We start from the raw sequence: 25,581 nt of genomic DNA, 5'->3' as shown, positions 1-25,581 counted from the left end.
CTCCTTTATATTGTCCCCGAAAACCTCCTCTATACTGTCCCTGGTAACTGGACGGTGTTGCTTGTGAGGTGCTGGCTTGTGTGCTCTGACCCCGAAACCCCCCTCTAAAGGGTGTTTTACGGAATGTGCTGTAATTCCCTCTGCTCTGCGGGGAGTAGAGTGCGCCCATGGCTTTGGCAGTGTCCGTATCTTTTTTGAGTTTCTCAATCGCTGTGTCCACTTCTGGACCGAACAGTTCTTTTTCATTAAAAGGCATATTGAGAACTGCTTGTTGAATCTCTGGTTTAAATCCAGACGTTCGGAGCCATGCATGCCTTCTGATAGTTACAGATGTATTAATTGTCCGTGCAGCTGTATCTGCAGCGTCCATGGAGGAGCGGATCTGGTTGTTGGAAATGGTCTGTCCCTCCTCAACCACTTGTTTTGCCCTATTTTGTAAGTCCTTGGGCAGATGTTCAATGAGATGTTGCATCTCGTCCCAGTGGGCTCTGTCATAGCGCGCAAGTAGTGCCTGGGAGTTCGCGATGCGCCACTGGTTTGCAGCTTGTGCTGCGACTCTTTTACCAGCTGCATCGAACTTGCGGCTTTCTTTATCTGGGGGTGGTGCATCTCCAGATGTGTGAGAGTTGGCCCTTTTTCTAGCTGCTCCTACAACGACAGAGTCTGGTGGCAGCTGTGTAGTGATGAAAACCGGGTCTGTAGGAGGCGCCTTATACTTTTTTTCCACCCTTGGTGTGATTGCCCTACTTTTGACCGGCTCCTTAAAGATTTATTTCGCGTGCCGGAGCATACCAGGGAGCATAGGCAGGCTTTGGTATGAGCTGTGGGTGGAGGAGAGTGTGTTGAATAAAAAATCATCCTCGACCTGTTCTGAGTGGAGGCTTACGTTGTGAAATTGTGCTGCTCTAGCCACCACTTGAGAATACGCGGTGCTGTCTTCTGGTGGAGATGGCTTCGTAGGGTATGCCTCCGGACTGTTATCTGACACTGGGGCGTCGTATAGGTCCCATGCGTCTTGGTCACCCTGGCTTATGGTGGTGTGAGCTGGGGAGTGTGATGGAGTTCGTGCTGGTGAGACGTTAAGCACGGGCGGAGGAGAGGGTGGTGGGGTAACTCTTTTCACCACTTTTGGTTGTGGTGTCTGTTCAGTTTGGAACTCCAACCTTCTCTTTCGTCTAATGGGGGGAAGGGTGCTTATTTTTCCTGTCCCCTGCTGTATGAAGATACGCTTTTGCGTATGGTCCACATCAGTTGATTGTAGCTCTTCCTCAAACCTATGCTTTTGCATTTGGGAGGTTAGCGAGTGCTCTTCTGTATAAGAGCCTGAAGCTGGGTCGCTTGCAGTTTGTTTCGGCACCGAAACCTTGTCTGCGTGTTTTTTCGGCTCCGAGGTGACTTTTTTCTTTTTCGGGGCCGAAACCTCTCGGCGTCGATCTTCTTCGGTGCCGCTGTCTCGGCGTCGAGCCGTGTCCACACCGGCATCTCGGTGTCGAGGCTTGTCTCCAGCACTTTCTCGGTCCCGAGAAGGCTGCGTGCCAGTGTCTCGACCGGAGTCGGACGATCTCGGCACTGTTTGGGCCTTTTTCGGTGCCGACGGTCGGTCACCGAATTTATGGGTGGAGCCATGGCCTGATGGCAGTGGCGTCCCCTGGGCCTTGTAAATTTTCCTCTGTGTGGTTTTCGACGTCTTACTCACGGTTTGTGTATCGTCGAATCCTTCGGAGTCCGATTCTTGGATCGAGAAGGTACCTTCCTCTTCTTGCTCCTCGAACTCTCGGAGTGTCTTTCGGGACCGGAACGCACGACAGGCCTCACAGGTGTCTTCACTGTGCTCAGGCGACAGGCACAGGTTACAGACCAAGTGTTGGTCTGTATAGGGGTATTTATTGTGGCATTTGGGGCAGAAACGGAACGGGGTCCGTTCCATCGGCGTTCTTCAGCACGCGGTCGGGCCGACCAGGCCCCGACGGGGGATCGAAAAACTACCCCAAAGGGCACCGGAGCTCTTCGATCTTCGATGCGGTGTTGAATCTAAGTACGCCGATCCCGAACGCAACAATACCGACGAAAATCTTCCGAAATTAGCTAATTTTCCGTTCCGAAACTCGGAGCGACAGGAACACGTCCGAACCCGATGGTGGAAAAAAAACAATCGAAGATGGAGTCGACGCCCATGCGCAATTGAGACAAAAGGAGGAGTCACTCGGTCCTGTGACTCGAAAGACTTTTTCGAAGAAAAACAACTTGTAACACTCCGGCCCAACACCAGATGGCGAGCTATTGCAAAACATGCGTATCTACAGCGACAGATGCCATCGAACATAACATTTAGACAGAGTAGAGCTCATTAGAAATATTTTTGAAGACACCAATGTAAAAAAGTGCCCCCCTTTTTGACATGGTCACCCCCACTTTATGCCTGGTACGTAATGTAATTTTGACTGAGGGTGCACGGGGGTTCCCACTAACCAGGTCCCCAGTGCCAGATCTCTTTTCCTAAAACTGTACGATTGTTCTCGCAGTGGAAATGCTTTTGGACCCCCTTTAATTCCCTAGTAAATGGTACCCCGGATACCTACTGCATGGGCACCTAAGAGGTTCCCCCAAGGGCTGCTGCATGTATTGTGCCACCCCCAGGGACCCTTCACAAAGCACGTGCAGACTGCCATTGTAGGTGGCGTGTCTTGGTGCTGATAAAAGTGAAACACGACATCCCCTAACACTGCATGCAATATATGTAGGTCACCTCTACAGCTTGCCTTGCAGCCCTTTGTCTTTGTGGATTCTCAGACATAGTGAGTGAAAAAGGAAGTCATTTTAAGTACATGTGCTGGACAGTGGTCACTAGGAGTTCCCCAGCTACATGATGGCTTCACTGAAAATAGGGATGTTTGGTATCAAACATCTCGTATTAATAACCCCTCACTGATGCCCATGATGGATTTATTAATACATGAACCTAGATGTGTCCCCTGAAAAACCTACCATTTACCCTTGGGCTTGCTGACTAGTTCTAACCAGCCTGCCACCAACAGACAGATTTCTGACCCCCAAGGGTGAGAGCATTAGCTCTCGAGTGGACAGGAACAAAGTCTGCTCTGGCAGGTGTTAGAACATCCCTCCCAACAGGATGACCTGCAACTTTCTATTCCAAGGCAGGGGGCTTTAAAGAAGCCCACCACCCTTGGAGTGCATATCTGACTTCACTCAAAGGAAAGCTGCCAACCCATTGGGCCCATTTGGCACCTGGACAGGTGGGTTGTAGTGGACCAGCGGTGTCAGCGTGGTTCCCCAGCCCTCCAGAGACTAAGCCTACCAGGCGTAGCTGCAGACCCTCTCAACCGCAAGTGCTCCAGTGGAGAAAAACACACACCTCGAGACACCTCTGCATCCCCCCCAGCCTATGCATAACAGGACCTGAGGTGTCCCCACGTTCCCGGACCTCTCGGGATTGGATCCCACTGATCGAATCCTCAGTCCTCACCTGCAGCATGTTTTTGACAGGACCAAACCCCAATGAAAAACATTGGGCACCCAACACTGTACTACATCTCTGCACCCAGCCGCCCACTGTGACCTATTGGTGTGGTCCTGACCGTTACCTAATACTTGCTGAAAGCCCAGTAGATTGTCCTTTTAAGTCCCTGAACTGTACCTGTTTTGCAGTCTTTGTTTTCCCTCCATGGGATAACACTGCAGATTCCAAAAATTGCACTGTCGACCTTTCCAAAACTGTAAAGATTTCTCTTGCAAAACATACTTCCCTGAACAAACTGATTCTGGTGCCAAAACACATATGAAGATACTCGTTATTTTTGTAAATTGGTGTGGATCTCCTCATGGAGTCGTGTGCATCAATTGACTGTGTGGATTTGCAGATGTCTAACACTCCCCTCTGATAAGCCTAATGCTGCTCGACCACACTATCCTCTAAAAGAGCACTCTGGTATTGCTAGAACAAGCCCCTGTCCACTATTAAGGATACCCCTGGACTCTTTGCATGACAGATCTAAAATACTACAAATTCTTCTGGCACCTTAAAGGAGTCAATTGGTAAAAGATGCCACAATTGATTTCAAAACGTAAGCTGACATCAACAAAACAAAAGCCTAGAATGCCGGGTCGTGATTGTTAAGAGATGCAGGAAGGAGCAGGGAAAGAAAGTGTTTTTTTCTCTACACAGGATGTCCACTTCAAAGTTCTGTATGAAAAAGTAGATAAAATGCCCCTTGTTCCCGAAATCAAAAGTTGAAGATGCCAACCAGAAATCAACAAGTTTCACTACTCATTAGCCTTCACCGATGGCAATCCAAGCTTTATATTGCCTGAACTAGGCATTCTACCAAGAGGTTTCGAAGTTGAGTTGAGGAAGACACCTCTTTCTTGAGATGTGGCACGGTGGGATCAACTCCTGTGCCTCTGGGCCATAAAGCATCTTTATGCTCACATTTTTTCACTGGTGAAAAATGGATGGCAACCATGGCAAGTGATGAGGAGCACATTTCTATTTTTCCCGTAGGAAAACGTGTGTAGAGTGAGGAGGTGCACATGCTTTTATTCGCTTATTCATGTTATGGCATCTAGTATCCACAATTCGCCAAATAATCCTGTTCCACAAGCGCAGACAGTGTCCCAAGAGCTAATAAGGGTGTTTTCTAAATGTGGATCACGGCTGCTTCATTGTTCTTCATGGTTGCATGATTATCCGATGCCAGGCTGAGCTTTTTAAAATGGTGATGCGAAGCTGGTTTTGCATCAGATGAAGATCTGGTAGAACAGCTGAGATACTGAGAGGATGCAGCACCCTCTAGACTGAGCAATCATCATGGTGCGGAGATTATATTCCCACCAGGGGCATTCCCCTTGGGTGATATTCTCCTTGGAGCCCTTGGCTAAAACCATGAGGAGTTCATTTTCTAAATTATCTTTGAAGGGTGCGGCATCCCTGTAAAATCAGAAGCTAGGCGAGAAGAAGTTGCCCAGGCACTTATGTGACAGTGCTCTAACTACGTGTGGGTGTATTGTACTGGGTGAAAACTAGGCGCTCTGGGTAGTGAGGTGAATATCAACGAAGAATGTCGAATCTCAAAATGGTGCACTCTTGAAAGACCACACCCAAAAGGTCTTGATAGATGCTAAAAGCACTATTGCAAATATAAAGTACAAGAGGCACTCATTATAACATGAAAAATAATAGTACTCATAAGTCAGTATACATAGGTAATGTTTTGTCATATATTTCTGAAAATTAATAGGATTATTTCCAACATAATCCCCAATTACAGTATCACTGTCCAAATCAAATAGTAGAATTAATTGATCTGTTGTTCCAAGATTGCTATGATCCAAAGTCCAGATTTCTCTAATCAAAGTTCAATCATATTCTTCAAAAGATGATATAGCTTATTATTTCAACTTTAGCAGCCGCATCCAAATTGATAGCCAGTCCAGATTTTCTCAAATCAAGGTTCAATCATATTCTTCAAAGGATGATATAGCTTATTATTTAAATTTTAGCAGCCGCATCCAAATTGATAGCTAACACGTGTTTCGTCCGGGAGTTTCCCAATGACTTCATCAGGGCTAAACATATATGTAGATGCGTCCTATATCATAAGTGTTCCTTACAAGCGAATCCCAGAATAATTCCGTTAAGCAACTTATCTGCTGATATCAGTTATATCAATCCACCTTCCAATGAGTCACAACGTGAAGCGCGAGTACGCGTGTGTATCGATGAAGTATCCAAACTCATGTATGATACTATGTAGAACTCTACCACTGACAAGCCCAAACACTATCAGTGGGTCAATATGCCAGATTAAAGGCGAATGAGACTGTGACTGGCCCATTTAGATGACTTGATGCTCAACCTCTGATTCAAAATAAACATAACTCCAAAAGGAGGGTTAATTAAGATCACAGCCTTGTCACATCTGCCTGATGTTGAAAAGTAGGCAGGTAGCTCTGGGGTAAGACCTTAAGCTTCAAGAGCACGGAAGGTTAATAATTTATAAGATAAACTTCCAGTTTATGCAATAATCTTCACGAGACTGAATATAAATGCAAGCAAGCTTGTGTGGCTATATGCTAGACAGGTTCAAACCCGTCTCTGATCATTTTTATGGTTCATACACCGCCACAGGCTCTGTGTGCTTGCAGTAGGCATGTTTTGCCTGGATTGTCTTGTGAACATCTGGAGCACATTCAGATACTAGTAGCATACTGATATGTTCATTCTTCGCAATACAACGCGCATTCACGACTGAGTTGCTGTTCAGCTTTTACAATAAAATTCCGGTTCAAGTGAAAGGGGATAATGACTGGGTATCCTGAGTGGGGCATGACAGCTTCAGAACATCTCTAGTGAAAGGTTTTCCTACCAGTTTTGGAAAACCCATGCCTTATTCTGAACTGGATGTCTGTCTAACTAGCAGTGCGTGCAATTTGTATTTAGAGAATACCTTTCAGTGTCGGCCACATTTAAGAATTAAGAGGAAGAAGTACAGAGTTTAAACAAATGATGCCTTGGGCTCTTGTCAACCCATATAAAGTCTTGTACAGCTTCTTGCAAATTTGAGGGAAAAACAATATATTGCTTTTTACCATTCATACACTTGAAGATAGATATATGGACAGCATATACCTAATATATGTGTTGAAATGTGTCTGTTTATAACTATACAGAGGGCTACACCTCTCAGGATAATGATATCCGAGGCACAAAAGTTACACAAATAATACAAATATATTAGGCGCAGTACTCGAGGACATCAAAGCTCGGGCAGAGCTGGTTTACACAAATTAATCCCTATCCGTTAGAAAGTGAGGTTTTCGCGTCAGCACCCTCATTACCTCTTGGCAGTGAACACCCTGCAGAGGCCACTGTGGCCCTTCAATGACAATCCCACAGCACATCGTGGGCAGGACAGCGATTCCCTCCAAAGACATCACACCGATGAAGGCGAGCAAGGAAAAAAAAAAACTGGTATACATACTGGCCAACTGGCCATCTTGTACGGATTTGATGTAAGGAGCCAGTGTTGTGAAGGGAACAGGCCAGTACTGCATGGGAATGCAAACTTACAAATCAGGTCTATTATTTGAGGAAGGGCAGAAGCTCCACCGGCGGGTATTTATCACCACTGCCAGACCCCACTGACACCATCAGACTTCATGTAATACACCCGAAGCTTTGCTTTGGAGGCCCCTTACTTCTAGGTCGTTAAATATTCTAGTGCTGCTACGGATTTACCAAGCAGCCAGCTTGGGCCACAATTTCTTATTTGGGGAGAAGGTAGCAAGCCCATATGAGGAGTATTCCAATAATTGCATGCATTTCCCTCACTGCCTCAGTCCGGTGGTGCAGATTTACTCAAAGCTTTTGAGTCAGAGACCTTACACCCCACAGGAGTTGCACATCTTTTGGAAAGGGACAGGCAACGCCAGCCCCCTATAAAGTTAGACTAACTTCTTACCCTTCTAGCTTACAGATAAAGGGGCTTTGGACCCTATTCTTAAATATGTTTAGTGGGGCATGAGGTCCTAGCCCTAAATATCCGACAGGCTGAGAAAAGATAGTATAGGACGCTGGTACTGAAGGGTGAGATGCAGACATAACAGAAGACCAAGGCTGTGAAAAACATGTGACATTTATTTGCAAACCTATCTGTAGTTGGGGCTTATAGAGGTTTTAGATAAATGGGACCTTGCTCAGGCCATTCCAATGGAAGAAAGTGTATTTCAACTTAGTTATCCTCCATTTTGGTTTCTGTATGTGGAATATACATATAGCTCTATCGACAACACAAGACAAAAGCAATCCTCACTGTTATGAATCCAGCCGACTCCGGTAGCAATCTCACGGGTATGGACATTTCCAACGTCAGAGAACACACTTGATTAGCTTCACCAGATCAATCATCAGGTGAATGTTTCAGGTTTTGTGTTCAAATCAGGTAGCCCAACTTAGTGGTGGAACTAGCCTGATAGGGAACACGCTTCCTGACTAGCTCATTTTCCCACCTATGTTGGTGTCAATGAGCCCTGGGCAGGGGGCGGCATTTCCCCTGTCTTGGGGGAGCCGCCGCCACATATCAAAGACAGTGGAGGCCTTTGAAGCCTCCTGCATTGATATGGTGATTACCAGTCATACTGCGCGGAGGAGGTGACAACACTTCCTGCCAGAGCAGGCATTGTTTCTGGCCTTGGACAGCGTAGGCACTCACCTCCAGGGGGACAAACTCATCCGTGGCGGCACGTTGGTCAGGACCAGTCAGGCAGCACACCAGTAGTTGGTAGGTTTTCAGGAGGTACCTCTAAGCTACCCTCTAGGTGCATGTATAAATAAACCCATCACTGGAATCAGTCTTAGTTTATCAATAGGAGTTGTTTGATACCAAACACCATAGGTTTCAAAGAAGCCATTATGTAACGGGGTAACTCAGAATGGCCAGTGCCCAGTACGTACCCTAAGATGGTTTCCCTATTCACTTGCAATATCTAGTAATCGAACTAGACACCACAGGGGCATATCTGCTCATGTAGATGTCCTCACATAAAATATAATGCACCCTGCCTTTGCGCTTCCTGTAGGAGGTGACTTACACATATTATATACAATGATTTTGGCAAGACACATGAGTGTGCCATGTCGAGTTTTCATTCATGGTTTGCACCATGACACACAGCCTGCAGTGGTAGTCTGCCTGTAATTTGTATGGGGGTCCATTAGGGTGGCATAATACATGGTACAGCCCTTAGGGACCCTCTTTAGTACCCATGCCCTAGGTAGCAGGGGTACCATTTACTAGGGACTTACAGGGGTGCTAAAGTGCCTGCTAATTGGGTATTTCGTTTTTAGGGAAAAGAACACTGGTGCTGGAGCCTGGTTAACCGCCTTCAATGCACTGTTGGAGTCCGAAAACCAGCATGTAGCAGTTCAAATGGTGGCAAAAGGTTGGGGGATAACCTGCAAAAAGCCTGGCTTGCAACACAGCGTTACCAAGAAGTCAAATCAGAGCTGAAGGTGAAATATTAGTAAACCTGTAAGAACCACCAGAATGTGTGCACTAGCGAGACTGATTTTACGATTGTGGAGCCGAATGTTCTCAAAGTCCACCCCATGCAATAGCTCTTGTGAAACTGGGAGACGGCACAAGATTTTCAAGGTTATATAAAAAATAAAAAATAATAATAATAATACATTTGACCCAACTAGGTGATATTGTCCTTAAGGTAACTTCAGGGATCCTGATGTTTGTAGTACATGTACTCACGTTAGCAGTTGGTTAATATTTACTGATTAATTTATGGCACAAATTATATTTGCTAGAGTCCGATATCGGATTAGGTGAATTCATTGTTTTATGCATTATTTGAATATTAAATGAATAAAAAAGGTAATAGAAGCTGTCCCGGTCAGTAACCATTAAATATAATGAGTGACTAAGATGGCGCGGCTATGAGGGATGAAGTGGGCTGTGAGGACTTAGTGCACAGTGGTGTACCTGGGCGGCGTTCCAAAGCGGGTCGTGTGTCTTCCCCGCCTCCAGCTGTTCCAGTGTGTAGATGTGGGTCCGCTTGTCCTTTGCATGGTCCTTCAGGGTATTTTTGGCCCAGTCATAAGCGCCTTAATGTCAACAGAGAGAATTAATCCTTTTCAAGGGTCTTGCCAGAGATCACTAGAATGGCAGTACATTTATTTTCAAAAGGTTACAAAGCTTTAGGATAACAACATGTGTACAACGACTTGGTCATCATTTAAAATACAATACCCAAAAGGGCATATACCTAATTCCAGGAAGCAAACTAATTATGAGCAGAAAAGAAATACAGAAACCTCTTCTTGGACTAAAAAAAGAATGATTGTTGTAGAAAAATAATTCAGCGTTCATTGAAAAGGTGATTGTTTTGCATACGCTAATGACTGAACTATCTTAGCAAAACTTGATCTTCACTACTTTTAAGGTGTATGGGAGATAATCTGACATTCAGGCAACTGGAAACATAACTGTCAACTAGACATTTTGGGAGATGTAATAATTATATTCTGTCTATGTTCTGCCTGGACTGTGTTTTAAAAATATTTAAAAGCTATCAAGCAGCAATGGCACTTACTTACATTGTATTGACGCAAGCGCCTGAATCTAGACTATCTTCAATAGCTACTGTTGCTAACAGTGTAACAGCTTTTGTGCAAGATGACAATTAACACTTTATAAAACATCCAGAGAAATAAGTGTGATGCACAAAGCTTTTCCACTTGTACCAACAATATCTGGACACAGATGCGAGTCTAGCAGGGATTGGTACTTGGAATTAACTGACACTGCGTCAATGAGAAGATAGTTTTACAGTCTACGCTGGCTGTGCCAAGGACCTTACACCCGCATGTCCAATAAAATAATGTCCTCATCCGAGTGTCTGCCTCACTGCCAGGCCAGCATTTTATTAATTGCTGGATTACCTTCCACCTTGTCGTAGTTCTTGTTGTAGAAACAGAAGTTGTCCGCCAGTTCCCTCCGCACCATGGCTTCCTCAACAAAACCGTCCACGGACTCCTTGTATTTGCTGCGGTACTTCTGGACTTCCAAGATGGCACGCTGCACAGAAACTTGACCTGGAAGGAAATATTTGTTAAAATGAAGCACAATAAACATCTGGAAAACTGTTTCCTCAGAAAGCAGAACAGATCCCTACAAATGCACTGGAACCAGCTATCGGAACAGAAAACGGAGAGTCGCTCAAATTAGCGCACTAGATTATTGTTCTTTGCCCACAGTCACTACACCAGCGACAGCTTGAACCGTGTTTCCTGTTTCAGTCCCAGATATGACCCAATTTACTATTTTGGGGCCATGCCTACATGCTGGGAGGACGCTCCATATATTACCTATGTTTTCTGAGAACAAAGATTTTTTTTTTTTTTATTTCCGCCGATCTGTTGAGGCAGTCTCTGTCATTTCTAGGACAACTCATCAGTTTATGGAAAGAAACTTCTTGTCCGTATGCTTTCTTTTTAGAACTGGGACTCTCTGTACTTGTGATTTAAGGCATGCCAAATTATATATATATAATATATATATTTTCACATTAAAAACCAAAGGTTACAGGGAAGTTATAGTTAGGCGCACATTTTAAATGTACAAAACCATAGAAATTCACCAGTTATAGTTTGAGTTACCTCAAGTAACTATAACTCGTGCCCTAAGGTAACTATAACTCGCGCCCCCGCCATGCACAGTTTTTTCGTCAAAACTTTTACAGCAAATATTACATTAATATTATCAATGATGCTATGAAAGATGGCATGAGTGCCGTAATTTGTGGGGTAATTTGCAGTGCATGGCGAGGGTGCGAGGTTAAGTTACCGCAGGGTATCTGGGGGTAAGAGTAGCTGTCAGATGGTCTGTATGGGTGTGAGTACGCGTCCATCAGTGTTTTAGTGGGCCTGTCAGTCTGTGTGTGGGTCTGTGAGTGGCTGCATGAGGGTGTCAGTGGGTGTGTGAGAACTCAATTTAAAGAGACAGAAAGAGAGAAAGAAAGAGAGAAAAGGTTTTTAGGCTGTAATATCTTATATACTTCGAATGAGATATTTTTGTTTTATTTAACAAAAAAATGTATTTAATATATTTGAAAATGTATATATTTTTTTATTTAAAAAAAATAAATAGCTAAAGGGTCAGGGTGTTCCTACCCTGGCTCTCCTTTGTTTTGTTTTTTTTTAAAAAAAATGTTGGGACTCGGCTGAAGCAGAGTCCCAAGATGGCTGACAACACTTCAACAGCTTCTGTTGTTGAAGTGTTATCAGCCAATCATATCTCAGCATGCGATTGTTAGGGGTCGCGAATCCTTCGCGTCCCTAGATATATACATTTGTTTTCCCCTTAATTTCTCAAAAACTACTGAACAGAATTACACCAAGAAAAAAAAAAAAAAAAAAACGCTCTTTCTGGACCAGGACACTGTTCAAAATCTCTCTGGATTAATGAATGGGGAAAAAGTGTTTTATGACCCCACCGTCCCCCACCCCCCCCGATTCACCCCAAAACTTTACAGGCAGCAGGTTACGGAATTGGCTTTTTTTTTTTTTAAAGTCTTGTGAAGATTCGTCAAGCAGCGCCAAAGTGATAGGCAAGTAAAAAAACGCTTTTTATATAGAAACTAAGTTGTAACTTTAACTACCTAGTGTTGACCGCCACTAGGTTTTCTATATTATATTATATCACATGCCTTCAATCTGTCTTCCAATCCCCGATATGTGACTAACGAGAATGGACACAATGCCTCACACGTGGCGTGATTAGTGATGTGCAGACAAATGTCAAGATTTTCCTCAGCAAGGGGGACTGCAGGGTAAAAGACTGCAATGTGGGGTTCTGTCACCTTTTGCTCTCCAATCATTTGACCTTTCCATCCAGGGAAGGGCAATGATGAGAAGAAAGGATACTGGGTTCTCAAAGATCTAGGTCTGGCTATCACCTATGTAAACAAACAGGAGCCAGTCATTATTTCCTCATTGCATAAATGGACTCCCAGAAGGATCCATGGAGGAATATCAAGTAATGGATAGGACAGCAGTTTACACAACAAGGGTGGGTACAGTCCCACGAACCTGCTTGACTTAAGTATTTCCTTTATCCCAAGGTTCCTGTGTCTAAGAAAACATTCAGCTTAAATTGCAAGCAGTTTGCTACACACAGGACAGATTTCTGTGCAGACAACGAGGCTGTCCACCATCTACGGGTGCTGATTCTAAGAAGTAGTCAGAAACCGGGGTCGAGGCACTCTGTCCTTAGTCAAAGGCACTCCAGCAGGTCGCCCCCCTTTTATTTTGTCCTATCCATGGTCAGGAGAAAACAATACGAAAAAGTAAGAGTAGTCTCAGTCAGGAAAACATATCATGGTCCCTGCTCCTACGAAAGATGGTGGCAAAGGAATGAACTTACTGCTTGTTCCTTGGCTCTTGTAAGCCAATTTTATGGATTTAAATGTGCAGTACACATTTTTCAAACACTTTCACATAAATAGACTGATTTAATATAGGTGCTTTGAAACAAGTCTTCTATGGTGTGCAGAAGTGCATTTTCTAATGTGTTTTAGTCAGACCACATTTCAGTGTAAAATGCCATTTTGACTGCAAGTCATTTCTGCCACTCACTCTGTGCTCCCCCTTTGCACTCATCCTCTCCCTGCAGGCTCCGCTGCAATATATTAGTACATTTCACCGTTTAGCTTGTTCTGTTCATCTTAAAGTTGCTCACACGTACCAGGAAACATGTCGCTATGCCTTCTGCTTCTTCAGGGAGATCTATTTATTCACATAGTGTGACACTGTGAATGTATCTTGTTTTGTTTCAACCTACCTTAATGCGGGGGGGGGGGCACATCTCATGAAATTAAGGTTATCATTCTCTCTGATCCAGTTATTTGTGGAAAGACTGAGGACAATTTCTGGGTATCTCACTTTTGGGGTGCCCTTTTACCACCCCACTCTTCAGTCCAGTTGGCCAGAAAGTTTACATATTGCAATAACAGACTGGTGTTCCAAAAGCCAGTTCTGTCGCGTGGCCAGTCTTAGGAAGTCAAACCTCCGAACAGGCTTCTATGTTAGAACAATTATCACCACCACAGGAAATCCTTCAGAGTCTGGTGCAAACCTAGAGGGGGGAATATCTCTGTCTGTGATCCCCTACTATTATTCAACTCATAGCAAGGTATTATCCAATTGGGCCTACCTTTTACAACTACAATGGGCTGCCAAGAGGGTGTTCAGAAAATGCATCAAGGAAGTGGGGTTGGGTAAGGGGGGGCGATAAAGTAGGTGTGGGCATTCATCAGTTAAGGATTTTGCATCACATTCCCTACAGGAGCTTGCTCAAACTCATCCATGAACAAGATTAATTGTTCCAGTTTGGACACTTTATGGTGAGACCTCTGACGTCATGGCAGACAATTCAAAATGTGTGAACCGGAGAGGTGGAGACACATCCATCATACTGGTGGACAAACATTTTGTAAACAAAATGAAATCAGCATTCAGATCTTTAATTAGGGATTTACAAAACATGATCACAATAGGATGTTGTCTGTCCGTATTCTACCAGATATTTGTCATAAATCTGGTGTTCCTCATAGACCTTTAAAGAATACATCCCACGGCAGGAAGGCGGGCACTAGTGTAACCAGTTTGCCTACCCCACTTATTATTATCCGCATTACAGTTGAAAGCATACTGGATACCGCCTGGCTACCCTCACAGTGCCTAGATACCCTCATGCGTGACCAGCAGCGCTCTAAAATCCACCTTACATTACATCACATCACATCACCTGATGTTACTGAGAGTCAGAGGTAGTGGGACTCTAAGGTAAGATGATGTCGGTGCAGCAGAAGCTGCGATGCTGCAAGTGTTGGCCATCATCCTTTCAAGTAATACAGATGCTGGTTGTTCTGCACACTAAGCTTCAAGGCAGATATATCAACAATCACCAGAATATAGCGCCACCTTATAACAAATGAAACGCTAAATATCTGCACGCTTACCAAAGTGAAACCATGGGGACAGGTTGCTCAGCGCGCTCTTGTTTGGATTATTCCGGTCAGCACCAAAGAACTTCAGACGCTCTGCTATGAAGGACTGCAGCATGCCCATTCCCGCTTTTGTGCCCGGCTTGGCCCAGTCCACTTCCCCCACAGTCCTGTCCACTTGAAGGCTGGCACTGCATGCATCCCAGTCGATTGGCTGATAGGATCCAGAGACGCACAATAAGAAAAAGACTATCAATGGCACAACCAATTCACAGTGGTACAGTCCTCAACCTCCCTTTTCTACCAGTAGCTCTTGACCAAACTGAAGTTTGAGATGCATTGTAAGGGGCTCGAGATGCACTTGATTTCCTTCTGTGAAACCAGCACAAGTGATATGGGCAAAAAGTGGAATCATAGGGCGGGGCTGGCACATTGTGGCCACAAGAGGGTTATGAAGAGGATGGGAGCACAAAAAGTGCATAAGCAGAATCTCTTACAGGAAGGTGGTAAAACTGGCCACTGGAGGCACATAAATGACATTCACATGCACGTGTTGACTGCCTGCCATAGGTGTGTTTACTTTGCCTCAGGAACTTAGTAATCTTTAACTAAATTTTTTAAAGGCCACATACACCAGGTATCCCTTGTTCCCCCAAGTGCACCTTTGATGATCAGAAACATTTGTCCATAACAACCCATGACCCTTAAGTTCTACACATACACACTAAGACAAAAAGCACTGGATAGATTTGAATTGTATCCAGGCTTCAGCATGTTTACTTCAAGTGTCAGACTAACCATGGTCCAGCTGGCTTGACTGTTGGCAGGAGACCAGAGGAAACCTTCAGGCTACTGCGAAGCTAAGGGACTATCATCTGCCAGGTGAGCCCCAAGCCTTGATCCCCAGCACAGTCATTACCTTTGCCTGAAACTTGCTTTCATATGGATGAGCTACCACAGGAGGGAACTCGGTCAGAAATTCTGGGACTTTATCGTGGATCTTGTTCCTAATCGTTCGCGCGCCATACTCCTGCTTGACTGACGCCACCCAGCATGGAACGATGTTGTGGGCATCAACCTGGAAACAAATCAAATAAACATTGCAGGAGACTGGCAAAGAGAAGAAAATCACAAGTAGTTTTAACCACACCATGCTGAGGCCAACTGCATTTATGTTTGGGGCAACAGGTGATATTAGCTGCTGGATCTAAATCAAACAAGCCAGGAACTGCTAGAATCTCAACCTTACTGCCAGAGAGGGGTATGTGGCCGAATAATATATAACTAAGGCAAGCTTGTGCAAATAAATGCAACCCAGTAAAAGATACACGTGCCACTAGTGGGCACTGGTGAATCTATTACTGTTATTAATACTAGGAACTAAGCAACCTACAGTGGGTGAAACCCATTCATATTGCCAGTGCTCCTTTAACTTAATATTTATAATCCTTCTCAATGGTATATTTATAGCCCTTGATGAGGAGCTACAATAAAGGGACTTCTAAACAGATTATTAGCAAAAAGGCAGACTCACTCACTCAACAAGGACCACGTACTAGGAGTATGAATCACAATGGATGGGCACCCTTTTAAAGTCTCCAATGCCTGGCGTGATGCTTCCCAATGACACACAGTAATCTGGAAAATGTCCTCGTCCAGAACACTAATTTTGCAAATAGATCAGTTTCTTTCAGGTTTGTGATAGCATTGGAAATGAACACTTTTTAAGTGACTACATTAACTGCACACTGCAAGTATTTACCTGCACGAAAGGTACATCCTCTGGCAAGCATTTTTTCACATCCTCCACCCACTGCATTGGCACGCGCAGCGGGGCGAAGTCGGTCACCACACCCCCAATGCCGTGTTCCTTCACAAATTCTGGGAGCACATCCTTGCCAAAGCCAATCAGCAGGTGGAAAGGGATCTTCAATTTATTGCACTCCTGACCAGAGAAACAAGTAGAACCCCAGTCAAAAGAGTGATGATTTGCTTAAAAGACAAAAATCTTAAACACGTCGGCAGGAATTAATCGAAGCCCATAGTAAATATAGACATTTAAATTTAACATTAGGCAGAAATAGATTGTTTCACAACTATTAACGGCCTGTTGAAAAACTGATGTAAATAGGCACCCCTGGCTTGTCGCCCAAAAAATGAAACAATGCAACTTTAACTTCTCGTTGTCACACTGTCAACCTTGTTTTTTTCCGTACAGACATTTGTACACTGATGTTTTCACAATTGCACACCCTAAATGTCACTTCAATCACAGGTCCTACCTGTTTTTTCACATACATTCTCACCGTCCTCTGTAAGAGTGCTCCCATGTCCTAATGTCATGACAGCCATTGTTACTCAGACTACATATTTACCCCCTTACCATCCCTGATAGGTCACTGCCCTGACTCCCTGGCCTTTAGAAATTGTGTTGACCGCCCAGTGCAGTCACAAATTCTCTATTTTCACACAGAGTGCATGGCAACAAAAAGCAGGCCTTTCCAACCAAAGAAGTAGATGTCACTCCCAGGGGAAGCTTTCCCAGATTACGAGCCCCATATTGGGGCTCAGTGTTGCACAATGAGAACTCCAGAAAACCATATACAAGGAAAAGGGTTGCTCACATCAGATTCGGATACCTGCAAGGTCCGGTCCCATCAATCTTAATTACACTAAATTAAAATTGTATGGAAAATTAGATGTGAACACTTGCAGTTCCCCCAAACTTCTTTACCACCCTTTCAGCACAACAGATCAGTGACATGCCTTGCCACATCCAGGCCCTTCGGCAGAAACTGCCTAGTTGTACGCCACCCCGATTTTAGATGTCTCACACGCCCATTCTTCAGCCTGTGTGTCAGAGGAACTTGCCTCAAATTGCACCTACTGAATCAAACATGCCTGTGTCAGCAACACAGAGGGCCTTTATATCCTATGGAACTCGTAATACGGCTGGTGGTATATCCATCACATTTGGGACGGATTAACACCTCCTCCAAAGTTGTAATCAGGCCCAGAGTGCCTCAGAAGGGAAGTCTGATTCATGCAAGTGGATACTGCCAAAGCTGTAATATTGTCCATGTGCTGTCAGTGTCTCTCGTTCCTCTTCAGTTAAGCGAGCCCTGTCGCACCTGCTCTTGTATCTGGTAGGTCTAAGTAATCATATAAATCTGCTCTAACAATAAGCACCTTTGTGGGCCTAAATAAGAAGCTTTGTGCACATAACAATAGGGCTCCTGTTCACTGAATTCAGTAGAGTTTTAAACATTTTTAATTTGTCTGCCATTTGCATAGATCTTAGTTATGAGAAATTGGTAATCAGCCCAGTTTTAAACACAATGGAGGTCTGCACCCATTACGGAGTTATTACTGGCTTGTGCATATAGTAGGAACACCAGCTTTTCTAAACAAGCATTAGCAAACCCAATAGGTCTCACCTACGTGAGAGTTAATGGCTTTGCCAATGTCTTTTTGCCATTTGTACACCAGCATGACATACAGGGGAGTGGCGCAAAAGAGTGGCACGGTGTGGCAGAGTGGAGTTGCATAGAGTGGGGTGGCATAGAGGGACTAGAATGGCGTAAAGTGGAGTAGAGTATAGTGGCAATGCATGCAATGGAGTGGTGTAGGGCAGAGCTGAGTGGTGTGGAGGGGCACAGAGTAGAGTGGAGGGGCACAGAGTGGAGTGGCACAGAGCAGAGTGGCGTAGGGTAGTACAGTTGTGGGCGTAAGTAACTTAAGCCTCAATAAAAACAGCAGATAGGGTGAAAGCAACATAAATAAGAAGCGGTATGCCGGTGTTAAAAGTAGGAAAGCTAATTGCACGTCCAGAAATCATATCAAAAAGCTTCTAAAAAAAACTGGGACAGTGCAAAAAGATGAGGAAGAAAAAAAGATGAGGAAGAACCCATATACTTGATCTATGCTCCAGGGAGGAGCTAACACAAGAGAGGAAGGAAAGCCTACGGGAGCTAAGCAATTGGAAGACTGCAAATTGTAAGCCTATTGACTTGTAATAAACACATGCTGCAGCGCAGCATATGCGCTGTGTACGCGAGACCTAAAAGGATATTGTAAATGAACAATGGTGGGCTTTGGAAGGGCTCTCTCAATAAGAATCCTAGGCTGAGCAGTAAAGGATGATATTTTGAAATGTGCTGCAGTTGATTTTTGTGGGAAGCTGGCTCTTTATATAGTATAGCAAAATGAGATATACTGTGCAGAGTATGTATTCCCTTATTAGTGGGCAGGAGCCTGAGCTAACAATTCCAGCATCTCCCTTCTGAGGAAAAGCCAGATCTGCATACCAAGGGTGGTGGGCTGCTTTGAAGTCCCCTGCTTTGGAATACAGATTTTCAGGTCATCATGTTGGGGGGTGAGGGGTGGAAACACCTCTCCCAGAGCAGGATTTGTTCCTGACCACCCAAGAGCAAAGACTCTCGCCCTTAGGGGTCAGAAACATGTCTGTTAGTTGCAGGCTAGGTAAAACTAGTCAGTCAGCACACCAGTAGTTGATAGGTTTTTCAGGGGGCACCTCTAAGGTGCCCACTGGATGCATGGATTAATAAATCCATCCCTGGCATCAGTGAGGATTTATTAATAGGAGATGTTTGATACCAAACATCCTTAGGTTCGGTGAAGCAATCATGTAGCTGGGGAACTTGTATTGACCAGTGTCCAGCACATGTACTTAAAATGGCTTCCCTGTTCACTCCCTGTGACCCTGTCTAAGAATCGACAAAGACATAGAAGGGGCTTATCTGCTCTTGCAGATATGTCCACATATGTAATCAAATGCACGTTGCCTTAGGGTTGTATGGCATGTTGTAGGCATGACTTACACTTATTGCACGCAGTGCTGGAGGACATGGTGCACAAGCTGGGTACCATGTCGTGTTTTCACATTCAGCTGCACCAAAACACGCAGCCTGCAGAGGCAATCTGCATGAGTTTAGTGCTGGGGCCCTTAGAGCGGCACAAGCTGTGCTGCAGCTCTTGGAGGAACCTCTTTACTACCCCTGCCCCAAGTACCTGAGGCACCATTTATTAGGGACTTACAGAGGTGCTGAAGGCCTGGCCAGTTGGGGATCAAGTGCCCAAATGTCTTTTTTGGGGAAGGAGCGCAGACACCAGGGACCTGCTTAGTGGGAACCCAGCGCACTTCGGTAAAAGTTGCACAAAAAAAAAAAAAGACAGACAGACAGAAAGTAGGGGTGGCTACTGCAACCAAACCTTAGTTAATATAAAAAAGTAAAAAAATTACTTCTAATTTTATAACGGTACTAAGTAAATTCAATTACATTTTTTACACTTGTGTAATTATTCAACCTAAATATAGTTAAGATAGTATGAAAAATCTTGTATGAGAGTAACCTAAATAAGCATTTTCAATATGTATTCCATTAAATAATGTTTTTTTTTTAACCAACAAGAGTACATTAGGTGATCCCAAATATTGCAACTAAATCTACAGAATATAGTGTAATCAATAGATTATGCAGGGATGGACACGTGAGGTTGTCTTGGATGGTAACCAGGGCTAGAAGACACATTATAGATCCGCACAGTGCCTTCAACAGCTGTCTGCATCTGGAGTATATACTGGGGCATGTCAAGAAATAGAGAGTCTTCCACTGTAAACAATTTACAAAGGAAGTAGCCAAATGCCTGTGGTCTTGAGGTCCGGCTTCACCACACAAAGCATAGAGAATGTCAACTTCCAGTGGGTGACTTTGGAGCCACACTAGCTTCGAACACCGACTTGAAACACTGTCGCACAAAAGAAGAACATCACTGGAAAATTAGCTTCCTATTTTTCTGTGCATCTCAAAGTTAAGATTTAAAAATCTGCTTTTCCGGAACAGTATTACTTCCCTTAAACTCCCATTCCGTTGTAGCTTCAGAACAGCAAAGCTCACCTCAGAAACTTCCCTCAGTCCCTTCAGCATGAAGCCAAAGTGTCGAATGGTGGCTTCCAGGAACTTGGGGACAAGACAGAAGCAGACGTGGAGTGGGAGCTTCTCTTTGAGAGCCAGACGTTGCGCATACAGGAAAGCCCAGTTATCTATTAAAAAATGGGTAGAAAAGAAAGTTAGAAATCAGCAAAGCCATGACAAAGATCTCAAATGGATCCTAGCAAGATAGGAACGAGACAGCAGAACAATTGTACTATTAAGGAAAGTTAGAGGTGGTAACTATGTACTATCAGCTGTCAAGAGCAGAAAAGGAAACAGGTGGATTGAAAGGGATGGGCTTTCTTACCGGCTACAATCTACTTGATAAGCAGTGATAAATGAACAACTGATATGTTAAACACAGCAGACACTGAGATGTCGCAGCGGATGCATATGGATGGAATATATTTAGTGTACATCCGAATGTGGCATCCTTTAGGCTATTCTCACAAAAACATAACTAAGTGCAGAGTCCATCCACTCTATTCTGAGCATCGTTCAGAGGCTCATCAACATCATCATACGCAACCTCTCCTAGGCCAAGCATGTGTGCCGGCTTTGGGGTCACAAATGACTGAACAAAGAATGGAAGCTCTGACCCATTAGTAAAAGGCATGAATGCACCAACCTTCAAACAATATTAAAAGAAGAAAGTACTGTAAGACCACACTAGTGGACGAGGCGGTTATGTTGTTGACCATTAACACATTCGGCACAAGCCCAGGTGTCGCCCATTTATGTACCTTCACCACTGAATTAAAGTTATTGAAAGGGCTAAGAGATACATTTGGTGCTCCACAGGCTATACCGATCCCAAGGTCGCCACCTCATCTCATACAGTAGGACGCAGAAAGGAGTGTGAAACTTCATGGGTTGGTTTGAGAAATAATTAGTAGGTACAATAATGGGATGAATGAGCTAGAGGGGAAAGGATAGGTACAAAACATTGATCTACAAAAAACTAGGTCAGTGAGAAACAAATTATGCTGGAATAATTTGTATTATTTAGGGAATTTGGTGTTACACTTGTTATGCAATATTCACAAAATTATTACGCCTGTTTGCAAAATCAAGCGCCATGCACTGTAAAAATGTACCACGAATAGTAGAATTTGAGGTAAAAATGTACTGCATGACCAGTCTGCTAGTTGTACCTTAATCACCATTTCACAAGGGGAGCTCTGATCCCAGAGCGCTTGGAGGTAATAATGCAGATACAACCCACACGAGCCCTTGTGAAATTGGCTTGTGCATCTTATACAAGAAACAGCGAAGCATGCAGTGCTCCCACCTTCCACCCGCTGGTCACGGGACATCCAGTAGACAATGCCGCTAGAGTCATCTTTGAGAGAGTTATTTTCACTGGAGATAAGACGAACTCTTTTCTTGTTGAATTTGAACTCCATCACTGAAGATGCAGTTTTCAACCTGGAGTTCTTCACAGCCTCCAACAGGTCTCCACTTCCAGCCCCACTTTTCTCCTCGAGTTTCTTCTTTTTGGAGACAATATCAGAGGACTCCCCACCGTTTGCCTCAGATGACTTCACAATGTCTTTTTCTCCCAATTTATGCTTGGCTGGGTTGATCTGGGAAGATGTGCTTGTGGACTTTGGTTTTGATATACTTTTCTGAGACTTTGAGGACTTTTCGTTCAGAGCCTCATTCCCGTCAGACTTGGGTTTCTTTTCCTTTTGAGACATGTTTGAGCTTTTCTTGGTGTGTAGGCAGCGAATAAGAGGTAGGATGCTTTCTGAAAATAATCCAATACTACTTCTGTGGCAATGAAGTATCCTGGAATAGATTACGAGTGGAACCCAGTGACTTAACGTGCTGTGGGAAAAGCACACAGAATAAGAAATAGCTACGCTACATACAAAACAGTAAATAAAACACACAAAAAAGATAGTTACGTAGCTGAACAAAACATGCCACAGTATTTTATGTCCATAGGAAGGGTCAGTTCTAGAAACCAGTCCCCACGTACTATAAAACCAAGGGATTAGTGGTCACTTCCCATTGTCTCTCCTCTTCCATAGTTGCTGGATGACTATGGGGACGAATGTTCCAAGTGCAAACAATGCACAGTATTGAGAGTTAGTCTATTTTCAGAAGCTAAAAGGAGGCTCGTGGGGGTAGTTATTTGTCCAAGATTAGATAGATTTATGATGGAGGGGAAGGGGAGTGTGTCACAAGATTAGACCCAAGATATGCTGGTTTTAACTGTCAACAGCTGCACGAGTAATGGATGTGCCGTAACTGAAGTTGGTGCAACTTTGCGCAAAAGGTTCAGGAGGTAAATTTACAAAGTAAGATGTTTACCCACTTAAACACACCATACAGAAATCATGTAAGAATCTAATGTAAAAAGTCGCGAAAAGAATCGTGTCAGCTTCAAGTACTAGATGGATTGGACTAGAACATCTCAGTTATGATGGACTGGAGGAAAGGAAAGCTGGTCGTGCAGTTGGCTGTGTTCTAAGCAGTGCTTAATTTGAGCCGGTGGTTTCCGGTGCAGGGCACTTATTTTTGAGGGCCGGTAGTATGCATTTACTGCGAGCAAAAGACACAAAGGAAAGGCGGAGGAAGCGAAAAACAAATAAACGTCACACGTGGAGAAAGCAGAAAGCTGCAAGTGTGAGCTGAAGGGGCAGGGAGTGCCTGTAAATGTATTAAAGAGGCCAGAGATGGCTTCAGGGTCACGCTGCCTCAGCAGCCTGTGCTCGCACATTTAATTGCAGCAGCCACGAGTTTCATAGGCGAGCTTTGGGCACCGGCACGTTTTTATTCACAAATTAAGCACCAGTCCTAACAAGGTGCACTGGGAGCTTTGCAAAGGGTAGAGGGACACACCACAGCCTGGCATACATCGTGCACATATGTCCTTGTTTTGCATTACTAATGAAACACTCACCCTGCTACCCGCAGCATGCACAGCCAGTCTCTGCTCCTTATGCAATGGACCATTCAAGCACCTTGTATAACAGCAGCACACCCCCACTACGGGACAAGCCCAACCGCCTATGAGAAGAAGACTAAAAGCTGCCACACACCATAACGACTTACACGGGCTACAAATATCACATTTTTAATCCAAAGTCTATGGCAACTTTATGTCTGGATTCTGGAGCTCTCCCGCGAACTTCCGCAACTTCGCTGCACGTCTAATATGCTTGAGCCAGCGCTTTACACGTTACTGTTGGTCATCAACGATTTGTCTCGAAATATCTAAAACCTTGCTTCGCACGAAAGGATTGAAATATCTCGAAACATATCAATGAATTTGTGCAGAAACTAACTTTGTCAATATATGCATGGGCAATAAATAAACACACGTATCAATGTGCCTATTGAGCTTTAACGCTAGAATACGACTACCCCGACTTTAGAAAGTAGGATTTCATTTCGTGGTTCTGTTTTTGCCCTGCGTCACTGGTGCCCGAGGGCAGCGCAGACATTGACAAAATGGCGGACGCCTTTACAGCAGCTCGGCGGGAGGCGCGCCCCAGTCCGTTGTCACTTTCGCTGGCGTCTTCTGTCCAATGGAAGGCGGCGAGGATTGAAACAGACCCAGCTCTACCTATAGCAGCAGCAGCACCTGCTGAGCTTGTGTTTACGTTTAAGCATCACTGATCTCTGCACTTCAAACTAGACAGTTGCTATTTATTCTATTGGATTCAACAAAGGCTGGAGGAAACGTTGTAGGGTCGCCAATAGATATAGATGCCAAATTGACACGACTTTTGTGTATGTTTAAACTGTAACTTTTAGCCAATACAACTTTACCCTTGGCATAGTTGTCAGGTTTCCCAGGTCCACGCGTGATGTGCTGCTCCAGTCCAGGAATTTTTATTTGAACTATGGCATTTGTAGTTTTTTTAGGGTCAAGCCTGCGAGTGCATGCGCTAGCGCATGTGTCTTGCTTTCAAGACTTTGTTGTGTTTAATCAACGGCTTGGAGCCCGCCTGTCGCTCACCATTTGTTGGTTTGTGTGGCACTCTTCTTTACAGCCTTGTATTCGTAAAGGCATACCTGGCATCATTTCCATTTCTCTGTGTGGAGCACGGATCACGCACTAATTGATTTCAACTTAATAGGTGCCCACCCTCTGCTCCTGAAGTGATTGAGGTACTATTTATTCTTATTAACTTGTAGTTCCCCTGCAAACAAAAGGCTTGTGACTGGCAAAAACATGCCCAGCAGGACAAACAAAATTGCTAAGTTTTATTTTTTAAAGCTAACTTTTTTATTTTGCAGAGTCGTCCTTTGTCAGTTTCCATCCATATTTTCTTTTGTTTTTGCTGGTGGGTGCGGTCATCAAAAGTTGACAATTAACTTGTTCTAAATATGTGAGACCTATTGCATTGCAAATGCCCGTTTTAATAATGGAATAAACAAAACTACAAGTCTCAGAATTCAAAGAAAAATCCTGGTTTGGGCAGCAGATCATGCATGAACATGGGAAACTTGGCACAGCTGCCTAACTGCCAAGTCTTATTGGTACATACATGTCTAGTTAAACTGCTCCTGTTTTCTCCTTAGAATTCTGGGACTTGGAGTCCTGGTTTTATATTGGGTTTACATAAGTCTACAAGTCCCCGTATTCAAACAATACATCCGGACTGCCTTAACTTGTCACTCATGGAACTGGCAGCTATGCTTTACATAACATGCACACACAATCATATAGAAATTAGCTCCAGAAAAGAAAACATGATTACTTGGGTACTGCCCCTGATGCAATCAATAGATTGCATGAGAGCTCACAACGGCAAGTCATAACCATTAACAAAGTGTAAGTTGTAAACATTATTTTAAAAACAAGTCTTCTGAGCCTTAATGGTGATTCTTTGCCTAGCCATGGGCTGGCATTCACCTGTTAACATGTTAAGTCCACAAAAGCAGAAGGCTGACTGACATGAATCCCCAGGAGGTTGACTTGGCATCAAATGAGTAGTGACATTGTGCTCCACCTTGTTCCCTTATACGACTGATGGATCGGGAACAGTCTTAATCCCTTTTCAAATTTTGGTGCTCCTTGCTGGACCAGTCTTCTAAAAGCACTCTAAAAGGCAGTTTCAATTTTGATATGTAGAAT

At 44.1% G+C, this 25,581-nt stretch overlaps 1 protein-coding gene across 1 annotated transcript in view; it reads right to left on the bottom strand.

Annotated features, from left to right (window-relative positions):
- Positions 1-23,465, bottom strand: part of LOC138265288 (deoxyribodipyrimidine photo-lyase-like) — a 32,177-nt gene extending 8,712 nt beyond the window's left edge. The window contains exons 1-8 of the mRNA XM_069212888.1: positions 23,398-23,465; positions 21,778-22,316; positions 20,451-20,596; positions 16,295-16,477; positions 15,452-15,610; positions 14,548-14,746; positions 10,469-10,621; positions 9,510-9,631 (exon numbers count right to left, since the gene is read on the bottom strand). Of these exons, the coding sequence (XP_069068989.1) occupies positions 9,510-9,631; positions 10,469-10,621; positions 14,548-14,746; positions 15,452-15,610; positions 16,295-16,477; positions 20,451-20,596; positions 21,778-22,316; positions 23,398-23,450 (1,554 nt within the window). The 5' untranslated portion in view covers positions 23,451-23,465. The remainder of the gene's footprint in view (positions 1-9,509; positions 9,632-10,468; positions 10,622-14,547; positions 14,747-15,451; positions 15,611-16,294; positions 16,478-20,450; positions 20,597-21,777; positions 22,317-23,397) is intronic.
- Between the last annotated feature and the right edge of the window lie 2,116 nt (positions 23,466-25,581).

This window comes from Pleurodeles waltl, chromosome 11 (assembly GCF_031143425.1).
Source record: "Pleurodeles waltl isolate 20211129_DDA chromosome 11, aPleWal1.hap1.20221129, whole genome shotgun sequence".
NCBI classification, from domain to species: Eukaryota; Metazoa; Chordata; class Amphibia; order Caudata; family Salamandridae; genus Pleurodeles; species Pleurodeles waltl.
This window is presented reverse-complemented; position numbering and strand designations above follow the sequence as displayed.